Raw genomic sequence first — 15,768 nt, 5'->3', positions numbered from 1 at the left:
AGATGGACAAAGAGCTTGGTCTATCTAGATTTATTCCTGCCCTGAATGCCTGATGGAGCTGTGGCTGTATACAGATAAAATTTTATCTTAGAGGAATAAAGTTAACAGGCATAAGAACATAATGTACGTATATTTTTTCCCTCAGATATCCCACGCTCAATGTAGCATCTTCCTCAGACTCTGGGTAATCCATAGAGAAGTTTTTTATTGTAAATATGAGGGAGAGAACAGCCAGAGGCATCTAGAACAGTCCAGACTGAACGTGACCAGAATAGACCTGGCCATGAGAGGAGAGGAGAGGCAAGAGAAGAGAAATGAAGGTAGGCAGACAAGAGACATCCAAGAGTAGAGCCAAAGAACAGGACCAAGAGTACTAAGAGAAAGGGCTGAGAGAACTCATAGCCAAAAGGGCTGGGTTATATAGTAAAGAGAAGTTGGGGGAAGGGCAATGAAGCTCAAGGGCTGGTGAGGTTTAGGGTAGAGAGTGGGGATGAAAGTGCTTAGAGGATCCAGGACTCTGTGTCAGGTATGTTCTATGCTGATACTGAGAGAGCCTCACTTTGATATGTTAATAGACACCTCAGTTTGTCATTTCTTAGGTATCTATAAGACCTAACAATTGGTGAACAAATGGATGATCACTATGTTAAGTGAAAAAAGTCAGACTCACAAAGACAATTATTTCCTGTTTATTTTATACATGCGTCCTAGATTATAGATCATAGAAAAGGGCCTATGTTGATGGAAGGAAGAGGCCTAAGGGGAAGAGACTGGAAGGAAAAGGGGAAAAGGGTTGAGGGGGGCTAGTATTAGAGGAAAGACAAACGTATATTTTCCTCTCATTTCCAGAATGTGTGTATGTGTGTGTGTGTGTGTGAGTGTGTGTGTGTGTGTGTGTGTCCCCGTGTGTGTGCCCGTGTGTGTGTGTGTGTGTGTGTGTATGTGTCCCCGTGTGTGTGTGCCCGTGTATGTGTGCCCGTGTGTGTGTGTGTGCCCGTGTGTGTGCCCGTGTGTGTGTGTGTGTGTGTGTGTGTGTGTGTGTGTGTGTGTGTGACATATAAAAGCAGAAGGAAGAATGAATATCTGTGGGGAAGGAGGGAACCAGTGGATGCAGAGAAGGAGACAAAAGGTGATGTTGAGAATATGAACAAAGAACAATGATATACTTGTTGGAAAATCATAATAAACGCATTATTCTGTATAGTAACTGAAAGTAATAATGATAATTAGCAAAAGAAATTAAAACATCATGAATGAACTCCAAATTTAGAAAGTGATGTCTTGGATCATCATGTAGATAAATATGTTTAGAGAAAGGTTGCATGTAAGAAGGAGACATCCAACAAAGCTTCAGGTAATTTAACAAAGTAAGAAGAGTCGGGGCCAGTGTGGTAAATCATTATATATAATTGAACAGCATAATAATTTTGCCTACTCTCCTTTCTCAAACATGAGACCATTTTCAGGTAATCAAATTATTGCTCTGAGGCAGTTAACTTATCAGGAGACCAATCTGTGATTGACAACCTGAAAATGGAGGTTGGCTTTCAATTCATTTGAAATGCAAACAGATTTGACAACCTATAGCTACTGTGGTATTGTTTTTTAAACAAAATCAGGAACCTACATTGACCTTTTATTTACATTACTTTGAAAAAAAAAAACCTCACATAGAAGCTATCAAGAAACACATTTCACAGCAGGCAAATTAATTGGTTTTACAGTATTTGAATGTAGGGTTTGTCAAATAAAACATGCCATGACAGTTAATAGTGTCATTTAGAGCCAGAAAATTATTGGCTTATTTGTTATTAGATAAAAAGAAAGCAAACATTTTGTATCAGGAAGTTTTAATGTGTTTAAAATCCTCATTAGGGATTAATGGACATGCTTGCTTAGCATAGCAGCTCATTAATTTGAGGCTAAACAGTTACTTCTGTGTTTCAATCTCAATGTTGTTCCTTAACATTTTTTTATTTCTCTTTAATTAGATCTTGCATTTGAGCTCAGTTTTTACACCATTTGAGATGTAGAATTAATGAGATTTATAAATCTAAATGGAAGTAAGTTATTCTTAGCTATCAGTTCATTTTAGTTAGCAGTTAAAGCACATGTAAGTAGGCACAGATCTAAGATATTTCAGAAGCATAGAAAAAACAATGTGAACTTCCGTGAATATAATTAGCAGTGTCACTTGGCATTAATAGATAAAAGTGTTTTAATTAGAGTTATAAATAATAGGAAAGCTGGCGAGGTTTCAGTTTCCTATGCACATGGCTTGTTCTTTAGGATCATCACTGTCAGAGAAGAGCAATTGTAACTGTTTCTGTGGAATTGCAATGTCATCCATCAGCAATTAAGACAATCGTTAAGTGCAGGGTTTGGAAAGTCAATAAGGCACCAAGTTCGTTAGAGGTTACTTTGAAAGTGGAGCCACTTTCTATCAAGTGCATTCTGTTGTCACATTTTTATTGTGTGCTTGTGTGAGTACAGTTTCTAAAATCACTTCTACTTACATGTTTTTTGGGGAAATTACACTAAGAAAATCAAACTAAAGTTGGGCTCCTTTATTCTAAAATTGGCATTTAAATAATTATGTATTTAATAGAAGAACATAGTGATTTCTTTAGGGTGAGTGATCACCAGAGTCTAGGAAAGACATTTATTTTCGGAACGATTTTTCAAAGAATGGAGCTAAAGATATAAATTTTTAAATTTCTTTTATACTTGTGATTATAGTAGTTAATTTAAGATTTCACCAAGTGTCTGTAGCAGTATCTTCAGAAATTTCCCAAAAGATCCTCATGCTGGCTTCACATTTTTTTTAAATAAATCAGAAATCCTAGTATCTTTACAACCATAAATGCTTTGAAGACCTTGTCAATCCAAGACTTATTATAAAGGATAGTCATGTTATAATATGCTTCATGTTGACTATCAAATATTGAATGTATAAAATTATTGTTGAAATAGTCCCCGGAGAAGAGAACACCAATTAATTATCCAATACTAAGTGGTCAGCCCTAAAAACACACAAGTAACATTATACAGACTGAGCAGGTTATATTTAGTAATATATATGTAACAATTAATGAAAAAAGAGGCCATGAATTTTAAAAAGAGCAAAGAGGGGTATATAGTAGGATTTGAAGTGGGGAAGGGAAATAATATAATTATATCATAATCACAAAAAATAGAAGAAATAATAAAAAATAAAATATTGCTGACATAGAGAATGGCAGAATGATTGAAGAACTCATTTTTTTCTTTATTAAGACATTTTTTATTCATTTCACATACCAACCACAGATCCCCCCTTCTTCCTTCCTCCTCTCTCTTTCCCTCCCAACCCACCCCCCATTTCCTTCTCCAAAAGTGTAAGTCCTCCCATGGGGAGTCAGCAAATCCTGGTACATTTAGTAGAGGCAGGTCTAAGCCCCTCCCCCTGCATCAAGGCTGTGCAAGGTGTCCCATCATAGGTAGTGGGCTCTGAAAAGCCAGCTCATACACCAGGGATGGATCCTGATCCTACTGCCTGGGGACACCTGTAACTAGTGTTATTCTGGTCCTGTATCAATAAACATTTTTAAACAAGTTGCTCTTTAAAAGTAGATTCAATAATCTACCCTTTCATCCTATCATATCTATATCATATCCCCTTTTCTTCTTTAGAAAGATTGCATTTATAATCAATCTGATTTAAATAAAAATAGTGGTTTTTCTCTGTCCCACACCAGAGGGCTCTTCTGATATGGGACACAAGAATCTTTCAAGCTTTTCTTTTAGGAATATGCGTGGGTTTAGAGAAGGAGTGAACCAATTCCATCCCCAAAGCCAACTTAGTATATTTGGAAATTTGGGTGTAACTTTTCTTACTACTTCCTGCTGGAGGGGGGGGTGCTGTATCTTATGGGGACACAAAGAAAATTTTAGGATTATGGAGTAGTCTGTGAGGGTGTATCGTCTGAGCCAGTTGCCTTGAAACCATTTTGGATGTTGGATCATCTGGGCCATGGTGTCATCAGAGACCTCTTTCTGGGGGGGCGTGTCTTGGCTTGTCAAACCTGATGCATCTTAATCTGGAACAAATCCACAGCCACTGGCTTTCTGTGGAAACAGAAGCAGAGCCTCCTTTCGAAAGCAAGATATCCTTACATCCAAATTTTGAAGTCAAGGTACCTTTAAAATATACATATTGGCTTAACTCAACAGCTTTTATGATCAAATGTTTTTCTGCAGTTAAAAATCCCAAAGACAACACAATCCAGATTCTCTGTGTAATATCCATGTTTATGTGGCTTATTTTTCTATACTTCCTTTACTATCTCTTTAAAGACTTTATTTTTAAAAGCTATCTATTTCTTTATATAACTGCATATATTCCTTTTTCTCTCTCTTCCAACCCTACATTCATTTTTACACACATTGTAAAGCATTTAAAGTTTTGTTAAATCTGAATCTGTCTTATTGTGAATCTATTGGTTTAAACTGTAGCATTTGTAAGGCCAAAATGGCCCCTCTGGCTGGTGGCTCTGCCTACCTCAGTTTTCCAACATGGTGGTGGTAAGTTTACTGCCAGCTCTGGGAGCCATCAACTCTTAGAAACAGTGGTTCTATGCTTCTATCAAAGCAGCGTGTAGCCCAGAAACCTTTTTTGTTTGTCTGTTTTTGTACTAGCAAAGACTAAATCCACCACACAGAGTAACATGCTGCTTGTAGATGCTTCATTCCCACCATACTGCTGGTCAAATGCCAGGAACCTACCATAGTAGCTCAAACCCGCAGGCTGCCACTAACATGAGAGACAACTAGGAAGCTGTTTTAGAATCTTTTTTCTCAGGTTTTAGGTGGAAACTCTTGCCAACCCGTTGGGTGTCATTTGTACCTGAAGTTTTCTCCAGTCCTGCCTGGCCCATGGTCAGGACAAATCTCTCTCACCTGCCAATCCCTCAGCTGCTTAGACCCAATCAAGTAAATACACAGAGACTTATATTTCTTATAAACTGTATGACCATGGCAGGCTTCTTGTTAAATGTTCTTATATCTTAAATCTACCCATTTCTATTCATCTATAAGTTGTCATGTGGCTCGTGTCTTACCGGTATCTTAACATTTTCTCAAGACAGCAGCTGGTTGCATCTCTCTGACTCAGCCTTCCACTTCCCAGAATTTTCCTCTCTCTTTGTTCTGCCCATACTTCCTGCCTGGCTACTGGCCAATCAGTGTTTTATTTATTAACCAATCAGAGCAACACATTCACAGCATAGAGAACATCCCACAGCAGACCCCTTAAGCAGATCAAGCTACACCGCTATCTCAATTTTGCAGAGGGCTTAGTCCAGTCTCATGGAGGCTCCACAGCTGTTGGTCTAAAAAGTTCATGAGTTCTCACTAGCTTGGTTCGGTTGTCTCTGTAGGCTTCCCCATCATGATCTTGATGTCCCTTGTGAAGGGCTCATTTTAAATAATCCATTACCTCCTCTTGATGATGCATAGGTGTACTTTCTAGGAAGAAAATGTGGACAAATGGAGTCCTCTTTGCTTCCTTAGATACAAGGTTGAATTTATTTGGGCCCATAGATCCCCCAACCCTTGGGGATATATTTGGCTCTGAATTCCATTTCTTCTGGACTTGTGTAACATTACCAGAGTTACCAGTGTGGGTTCCCCAAATCATTAATTTTACTTTGAAGCTCTCTGTTTAATCTCATGAATTGAGAATAAAGCATTTTATAGATGAGAACTGTTGGAGAACTGTCGAGTGCCATTAACTAAATAAGTGGCAGAAATAAAAGAATGTAGTGGTGAGAAGCCAAGTGCCACCTCAGTCAAAATTGTCAGAAATTCTTGGCCTTTGATTTCCTTATGTCCCCCATTGTTTTCTTCTTTTCTTTCTTTACACATAGCATGAGGTACATATGGAGTGTCTCCTGTGTTTCACATTGCTGCTTTCTTTTTCTCTTTTCAACACTGCCACATAATTCTATTGTCCACCCATAGTAAACCCACATTACATATTCCTGCTATCCAAGACAAGACAAATATTTTCCAGCTTCCTTTCTACTCTTCCTTCAAAAAGCTGTACTATATTCTCACCTGATGATCTTCCTTGTTAACTATTTTTATAAGGAAAAACAGATCCAGTCAGACATGTCCTACCATATCTCCTTTTCCAACCTGCTGCTTATATACCTAAGCACTCTGCCTTTCTTGCTAACATAAGGTAAGAGGCATTCATGCTCCTCTTTCAGCTACCCTCTCCCATTGGATCCTGAGCTGTTTGCTTTTTCTCTCAGAATCTCAGAGTGTTTTAACAATCATCTAGTTCTCCTCTGCACTGAGCAAAACAAAGCAACACTATTGGCCCCATATCACCAATTCCTATCACCATACTTTTCTCCCAACCTTATATAATTAATGATCATGTCATAAGCTCCTCATGCCTACCCTTCCCTTGATGATAAATCAGATTCACATGGGCTACAAGCCCCAGGCAAAAGTACAATCATTCTTTGGAAAAAATAGTGTACATTTGGGTGTAGGTGAATGTACATATGTGTGTGATGTCAGTACATGCATAACATCTAGCTTATGGTTTGAAGACACTATCATTTATTCTCATTGTGTGTGCTTCATAAATTTAGAATGCCACAATGCTCTTTCTTTTACAAAATAAGAGTAATCATATTTTTATTTTATAATGTCATTTGTTAACAAAATAATGTTGATTATTTTATATGTCTCCCCTATTGCCTTTTATAGTTATGTGAGATGCAAAACATGAGAAATATTTTCCTGCCTTTAGGATATAAGCTGAAGTGTAAGAAAGTGAATTGTCTCAAATCACATAGTTCACCAGAGGTTGAAATTGGACATGGAACTATCATATCTTGACTGTTAACATATTTTTCTTTTTACTCTTTTATAGGATACTTTTCCAGCAAATGAGAGCACTGCTTTGCAATTGTTTAACTATTCAATGTCAGCAGCTGTTATATACTGGGGAGCTTAGGAATGCATGACAATCCTAAACACGTTAACATTTATTCTTTAATTGACAGAAGTAAGAAATGAATACTCTTTCTGATACATATTTACCATATGTTTGGACCAATTAGTAATTCTGAAATTGCCGTACTTCATTCTAATTTGTACATCTGTATTTTTACATTCTCCTCTCTGTCTAGAAGAAATCACATGTCGCCACATGAGACAGCTATTAAATTTAGTGTAAGTACAATAAGGAGAGGTTTAATAGAATCCATTTAAAGCCTAAAATGGTCACTGCTTTATGGCTAAGATTTCTACAGGATGGGAAGTGGATGGTTCACAGTAATGGAGGCATTGCAGACACATGCTGAAATTTCAAAAGGAAAAGGACATGGCCAAAATGTCTGTAGATTTTTAGAGCAGAACCTATAAAAATTATTTCCATTAATTTTCAAGATTATAATATAATTCCATCACTCCCCACTTCCCTTTCCTCCCTCCAATTCCTCCTATATAACATCATTGCAGAGTATAACCTTAAAGTACACACTAGGTTGAGAAGAGCACAGCAAAGGAAGAACACACAAGTTGGAGCAGAATCTAGGAAGCTGACAGACAAGGGGGATTTGGTTCAAGTATTTGAGCCTAGATTGAAAGAGTGGAAGTGAAATCATGGAGAATGTTATAGTGTTACTGGACTTGGGAATGTAGCCAGAGGAAGGGACAGTACATTTTGAATATTGGCAGATCCCAGAGGTCAGCTCAAAAGACCATGCATATCTTTGGAAGAATGTGGGTTAGACAACAAGGAATTTCCAGATGATTCTTGGTTTGTTATAGAAATATTCCTAGATGTCTATTCTATTTTGTGAAAGTCTGTAACATACACATATACACATACATACACACACAAATATATATGTATGTATGTATATATATAGATAGATAGATAGATAGATAGATAGATAGATAGATAGATAGATACACACACATATCATACTCAAGCACCCTCCTGATTACAGCTCCCTCTTTTTATAGAAACTAGTTATTACAACACATAAATGAATAGTGAGCAAATGACTGTTCAGGACCCATGGAACTAAGTACTCTACACTTTAAATTCCATCTGTCATTAGATGCTCTCAGCTGATGATGGGCCTTTCTACATATGCATTCTTCTGTTGCCCATTTCTATTGTAATCAGTGAAGATATGTCCTCATAATGAAGCATTTTGATCACCCTTCCCCCATTCTACTTACCACTCACTCCCCTTTTTCTCTGTTGTCATATTCTTTCAAGTTCCATCTCCAGTCTCCTTTGTCACCTTCAGTGAGAGCCAGTAGGTGGAGCAACAACTTGAAACTCTTTATGAACTAGGCCCCTAAAGAGGACTTAACAATTAATTAGCCACATTCTGATGTTATAGTGACAAGCCTAAAGCACCAACTCCTTAATGCTCTCTAGACTGAAGATGCTGATGCCTTTTTACAAGTCACTGACAGGACTTAGAATATGAACATAAGCATGTACCTACTACTGGCCTAAGGTACTCTGATATACCTCACTTTATTTCAACCTCACAGAATTTGAAAAAGGAGATTTTTAAAATTGCTCTTAGGTAAAAAGGTAAACAGAGTCAGAGACCTTTAAGTGATTTGTCCAAGGTCATAGAGCAAGTTTCAGAGGTAGAATTTGAACCAAAATTTGTTGAGCTTCAAAGGTGTCAGAGATGCCACAAAATATAGTAAATAATTTATCTCATTCATTTTCTAAATGAGCAAATGCTTATTGCCACCTATTCCATTTTAGTTGTAGTCTCTTCTATGATTCTAGACAGAGTCATTTTCTGTAGTTATCTTAAAATGACGTGTGTTGAATTCCTTTACACTTCATGCTCTATATCCTTTCATTTCTTAGAATGGTTGGTATTTTTTAGCTTGTTTTACATTGGGTATTTTGATCATGTTGCTTCCTGATGAATTTCCAAGAACAACATTTTTCATAATTTCTTATTTTTGAGATTATAGTATAATTTATATCATTTCCCTTCTTCCATGTCCCCCCACCATTTTTTCTGTGTATCTCCCCTTCCCAGTGCTCTCTTTCAAATTCATAGTCTCTTTCCAAGAGAAATATTTTAAAGTAAACATCAGTTCTTTGGATACACAGTAATTTTTCTGCATTACAATAAAATTGGAGGATGAGCTGATTTGGCCATGCCATGTAGCTATTGTGAAATCTTTTTTGTCATTGTTGTTATTTTGTTTTGATTAAGGTCATATTCCCTGAGCATTTCTGTCTGCAGTTTATGCAATATTAAGTGCTCTCATTTAATCATAGACTCATGAATACAAACAAGACCAGGGACAGGTTAAGATGAGGCAAGAAACAAGAGACAATGGCAGACAATACTGTGAACGTGGTTTGTAGCTTTCCAAATTCATTTTGGAAAACTGGGACTCCATAGATGGGGAAATCAAAGGATCTGAAAATGCAAATAAGAAACAGGAGGCTGCAATGGTGGAGATTAACAATATAAAAAGACCAAGGCTCATTTTTTAGACTATTATAGCCTATGTTTCCATTTTATTAGTAGTACTATGTCATAGACCTCTGTATGCCATAATTCAATCATGAGGATAAATGTGATAATCTGTTAATGAAAGTACAAATAGAATTAGTTTGAAAGTTACCATCAGTGTTAATGGTGAATATTATTTAATTGAGTCAGTTATTTAATTTGCAACAAAACTTACAATTTCAATACTTTGAGACATCTTTGTTAAGGTAGAGTATTCCCAGAGTAGGAGGCTTTGCTTGTCATGTATTATAATACAAGCTTGGGATGATTTATGGCAAAAAATGACTTTTCTTTCCTCACAGTCTCTTAGCAATAATGTACTTAGAGGCACAAGTTAAACTCCTATGAATTAAGAATGTGATAATCACTATTCTGTTAATGTTTTACACTAATCTCCATGTTTTTTAACAGTTCTAGTTGCTGCTTATGTCTCTCAATGCCACAATCAAGGTGTTTTTTGGTATCTTGTATTACTCTAATCACCAAGAAGTATGCTCCAATCTGATTTATTCCAGAATGATTAAAACATCCTATACAATTCGTTTATTGTTGCCTCAGTGAATTGAATATTTGATGATTTAAAGATAACTTGATTATTTCACAAGATATGTATTTATCACTAGGCAGATGATCTGTGTGTGATTTCTCTGTGGTTACCAGGTGTGGCTGCCTGCAGTGTTAGATTCACAGAGGGTAGGCTCTTGTGAGCATTCTCTAGTTACTTACCTCCTGCTTGATAATGTATATCTCCCTTCCCTAGCTCTCAGAGAACCACATCCCTGCACAGCACAAGAGAGTCCTTTGTGGTGATATTTTATTTGTGCTCTAACAAATAAAACTTATCTGAGGATCAGAGGACAGAGCCAGGCACTAGATTAGACATAGAGGCCAGACAGTGGTGGCACACACCCTTAATCCTAACACTCAGGAGTCAGAGCTCTGTCTGGATCTCTGAGTTCAAGGCCACATTGGGAACAGTGCCAGGTATGGTAGACACACCTTTAATTCCAGCAGTTGAGATCTCATGCCATTGTTTGGGAAGAATACATGCCTTTAATCTCAGGAAGTGACATGGCTAGGAAGAGAACGGTCTATAAGTTGTGAGGAGACAGGAACTAAGCAGGAGTTCAACTGAGACCATCAGAGGTGAGGACTCAGAAGCTTTCAGTCTGAGGAAACAGGATTGGCTGAGGAGTTGGCAAGGTGAGGTTGGCTGTGGCTAGTTCTGCTTCTTTGACCTTTCAGCTTTCACCCCAATATCTGGCTCCAGGTTTTTTATTAATAAGACCATTTAGCAATTCGTGTTACAGTCCTCTGGAGTTGGGAATGAGAGCACAGACTCTCCTGTGTCTTGTCTTTGTGCAGCTTGCTTTCTGCTCTAGGAGGAGGGCATGGAGAGAGGGATTTGAAAGGATGCTGCAGATCTAAGTGGCTAAGTTGTGATTTGTGTATCTGAATACTCAAGAGTGGATTTAAAAAGAGGAAAAGGTGGCTCTGCAACTAAGTAACAGTGTGGCAGCTCTAATCCTAGTATCACCACTCCTTCTCTTTTGTCACTTTCTTTCACACCTATGTGAGTGACTCCTCTAGAATCCCTAGGAGTGCTGTGGGTGGTTTGCCTGAAACACAGTGTTCAAGAAGACAAAATCCAGCTTTGGCCTTAGTGTAATCTTCTTCCAGTGGTACTGCGACCCCAGTGAGTCACTGCACTGTAGGCTGTAGGGGGCTTGGAGACTAAAGTGGCCTCAGGTGGCCCCAGTACTTCTCAGCCATGTCAAATCTCTGGCCTCTCACTCTCATATGGTATGAAGACTACAGTAAGGACATCAAGGGATGAGAGCTTCTGTGGGATATGATGGCTCTGTCAATGAATCTGGTAGGTACTCTTTCCTTGGCACTTAAATGAGACTTCCAGTTCCTTATTGTTTATTTCCCCTTTAAACAGACAATTTCCCTTTCCCTTTATTTGCATGGAATCTTCAAGGCAAGAGTGATGCTGTCTTTTGTCTTTAAATTACTCCCCCCAGCCCCCACCCCCGCACCCCCCCAACCCCCTGGCACTATCCTGAGCACAGTGTCAGCTCAATCAGGATTTATTGTCTAAAAAAAGTAAATGGGAGATCTGATGAATGAATGAAATCCTATTACCCTTGTCAAGACTACCTTACCATGTATGTCCCAATGGCTCTCTAATTGTTTGTTTTCCTGTTCTGTCTAGACATTTAACTCTGAGACACAGGCTAGGTCTCCCTGCATTTGTCTTTGCAAGCCTCCATGCCCAACACTGTTCCAGATATGCAGGAAGTGTTTACAAGTTAAGAAGCACTTCCAGGTCCATTTGAGTTGTCTGGAGAGAAACCAGCTGTGGGGCTGAGCTAGATAAACTTGCAGAAGTAGTGAATTCTCAAGAATACTGGATTCTAGTATTTTCTTGGAAAAAAGGAAGGAATATATCTAAACACTGGACATGGGCACATATAGATTTGTCTGTACAGTTCTCAGGATTCCTGAGTAATACTGTCTCTGACTCTGATTGTCATTATCTGATTTGCTGCAAAGCCCCGGTGTCCACATATCTTTTTCTTGACAGAATTTCCTTTCTTAAAGAAGTGAACAACTATAATTCCAGGTAGAGGGATGATATTTGCAGTTTATGCAAGGCAGCTCTTAGCTTCACTTTTAATAACAGAAGTCTATGTAGTTTTGTAGCCACAAAGCACACTCAGAATCCCCCTTTTCACTTATTTCATTTGATAAGCACAGGGACCCTATACGATTTGAAAAGATCAGTTACTGTTATTTATACTTTACATTAAATTATATTTTATGATGATAAATGCTGAAACTTTGATAGGTAGTTACTAAATCTGACTCCTGTGAGCTAGACAAAGATTTCTACCCAAAGTTTTTGACTCATAGGAGAATACTCTTTCTGTATGTGAATATTGTTGTTTACATCCTCTTTAGCTTCAAACTAATATTGATATGTTTGTTTTAAAAAAGGTGAGCAAAGGTATTGTGGTGGTGGGGGGCTTGACACATACATATAAGCCTACAGAGCCTACACTGATACTGTGTAACAATGACAATTTTAGTCTTCATTGAAACCCTTTGGATATTTGTGTTTAGGAAATTATTTATTGGAAGTTTAAGAATCTTCTTGAAAAACACAATTGCTGGATCACTGAGCAATTAGTGGATACATTGTCTGATACTAAGAATTGCTAGTAAAGAAAATTATGTTATGTTGTATACTATTATGTTAGACCAGAAAAGACATATTCTGTGTATTATCAGTAGTTGTTAATTTTAAAATCAGAATTTAACATAATGGCTAGAGAGACGGCTCAGCTGTTAAGAGCACTTGTCACTTTTACACAGGGCCAGAGTTTAATTCTCAGTATCCACATAGTGGTTCACAACTGTCCTTATTTGAAAGTTATAATTTGAGTTTCTTTATAACATGTGTCCAGTCAATTTTTGTCTTTATTTTTAAAGTCTCTTAAACCTTATATTCAAATACTATTGCATTAGGAAGTATGGCTATATAATTTATCATCTAAAGTGGATCATTTTTTTAATATGAAAGGGAATACAGTAAATAATTATACTAGAATAACAAGCATAACCTGGAAATGTATGTGGTAATCCAGGGAAGCTAACCTCATTATTGAAAATCTCAAGGCCTGCCTCCCTTACTTGGGATTTTATGTTTCCTGGAACAGGGATCCTTACATGTAGAAAAAAAAATCAATAAATTCAGGTGGAAATCAATGGAAACTCAATAATGAATTTTATACTTGAATATTTATGTGATATCATGTACATTTTTTAAGGTTGAGGAAATCTGGTGTCACAGTCTACTTTAGATTTCCTCAAATATTCTTTAACTTCATCTGCAATCTGAGACTAATGATGAACCCGTCTTGCAAGATGTCTGGCGTTCACAGATACTGTGGCAGTGTTCACATTGCAGGAATGTTCTTGTCATCCCTCAAAGCAGTTGTTAGCATTCAAGCATTTACACAGGCCTACTCTCCAGGATCTAGCAGCAGCCAAGATGTGACACTGTAGCTACCGCAGCCACTAAGTAGAGCATAGAGCACTCTCCCTATGCACCTGTGCTATATCCCTTTATAAAAGGCGAACCCTTCTTGCCATCCCCTTTCCTTCTGCTCTCCCTAGGAGGCTACCTCTGCACCTACCCCTAACAAACTTCCCACTTGAGCTCTGTTGCATGGTATATCTTTGTGGTGCCCCTTGGCTCCAACCTGCCAAGGTTGCCTACCCCCCAACCCCAACCCCTGCTAATTTATTGCAGCAGTTGATAGGAGAATGGGACATAATCACTGTTTTCCTTCCCAGAACACCAGTGATGGGATTTTTATTCTGAAGAAGGTGAAGGTTTGAAGGGGAGAGGTAGTAACGTTTAGGAGATGCTCAGAGCCTGTTCAAGTAACATGCTGACTGATAGACAGTTCACCAAGTGGTAGTTCTGCTTTCAAGTCCCCCATCATATACCATATTGGAGCTGCTATCTTACTTTGATGTTTGACTCATTGCATTTACTGGTTGCCAAACCCTGGGAGAAAAATGTCATTTGCTTGACACACAGCAAGTCCTCAGTATGTTTATATTTGGGTTGGATTTTGATTGATTAAGAAAGTGTCACAGGGTGAGTGGAAGGAGATAGTATTCACTTACTATAAACCTGCTATGCTCACAGGAATTCAGTTCATTTTTTTGCATTAAAAACTTGTAGGCATCTGATTTGACTGTCCAAGTTGAAGGGGAATTCAATGTAATCATAGAATTCTTTCATATAGCACTCTTCTTTAAATGCAATAATATGGTAAACTATGTTCAAGTTCAAGTGTTGAAAAACTGAAAGATCCCAAGGTGAAGTTCACTTTTTGTATAAACCTGAAGGGGAGGAAAACAGCTCAGTGTCCTATAGCTTACCAGTGAAAGAGCAAGGAGTCACTTTCTTTCCACATCATCCACTTTGATTTCACTGTTTCATTAAAGTGAAACCAAACTAGCCATTTGCAGACCTTGCCACTTTGTATTTAATAAGGAAAATAATGTTGTTAGCTTTTTTTTTCTGTCTTTATGACTTACCTGACAGTGAACACTATCATATAGTGAGCTTCTCTGAGTGGAACTTAGTTATGTTTATTGTGTTTTGTTTATTTTAGACAAGCCTTCCCAATGATGCAAGCTGTGTTGAGGAAATCCTGCGGGTGAGTTTGAACTTTTATTTCTGTGCCTTTTTTAAAAAAACTTTTATTCTTCTCTCATACATTCTATCATGACTGTAGTTTCCCTTCCCTCGTCTCTTCTCAGTTCACCCTCCCCTCTCCCCCATATCCACTCCTCCTCCCTCCTTTTCCCTTCAGAAAAGAGCAGGTCTCCCAGTGATATCCATTGTACATGGCCTAACAAGATACAATAAGACTGAGCAAAAAACCATCATATCACATGGCAATCCAGTAGGAGGAAAAGGGTTCCAAGAGCAGGCAAAAGAGTCAGAGACAGCCCCCAATCCCATAGGTGGTAACAAAGCAATCTATTTGTTTAAATTGGCAAAACTACTCTTCTGTTTCAAGAAGTATGATAATGAGGAAATGTTGAATTCAATATCCATGCTCTGCTGCTATATCACCTACCTCATTTCATACTTTTCATCACTCAGCATTCTAATGTCACTAAAATTTTGGCAATTTCTTCACTGGTCTAGGGATTAATATTGAGTCCTGGCTAGAAATGCCTCTCACCTTCTTTAGGAAATTTCCCCTATTCAAGTAGCACACCACAATCCTCACCTTTCTACTTGGTGACTCTCAATGGAACCTCACTGAGCCTTGAATAAACTCAGTGCAATATGGTTATGGAGACTGTGTATGGTGTGGTGGGGAGGGAGGAATGGGAGACTGACAAGTCATGGGACGTCTGGGCAGTCCTGCTTAGAGGAGTAGGAAGAGCTTAGGGGAAGATCAAAGTTGAAATGGTTGGTAGTAACTTTTTTGGAAGTTAACGTACCAGTAAAAAAACAAAAGGAAGTGAGAAAAATGTATCTACCTATTATCTCTGCCAGTTGGCATCATATGCTAATATAGTACTTCAAGAAGATGAAAAATAGAAGCTTTACTATTTGTCATTTTTGTGATATTGGGACTTTGGACAGATGAATGCA

The 15,768-nt window shown here is 38.0% G+C and overlaps 1 protein-coding gene across 4 annotated transcripts in view; it reads left to right on the top strand.

The window, feature by feature from the left end:
• The window catches only part of Aff2 (ALF transcription elongation factor 2), a 578,922-nt gene that overhangs the window by 362,248 nt on the left and 200,906 nt on the right, over positions 1-15,768 (top strand). For all 4 annotated transcript variants that reach the window (XM_042268758.2, XM_042268755.2, XM_042268756.2 and 1 more), the window contains exon 4: positions 14,771-14,815. In XM_042268758.2, the coding sequence (XP_042124692.1) occupies positions 14,771-14,815 (45 nt within the window). The remainder of the gene's footprint in view (positions 1-14,770; positions 14,816-15,768) is intronic.

This window comes from Peromyscus maniculatus, chromosome X, assembly GCF_049852395.1.
Source record: "Peromyscus maniculatus bairdii isolate BWxNUB_F1_BW_parent chromosome X, HU_Pman_BW_mat_3.1, whole genome shotgun sequence".
Lineage (NCBI taxonomy): Eukaryota > Metazoa > Chordata > Mammalia > Rodentia > Cricetidae > Peromyscus > Peromyscus maniculatus.
Note: the sequence above shows the minus strand (reverse complement) of the source record. Positions and strands in the feature narration are given on the sequence as shown.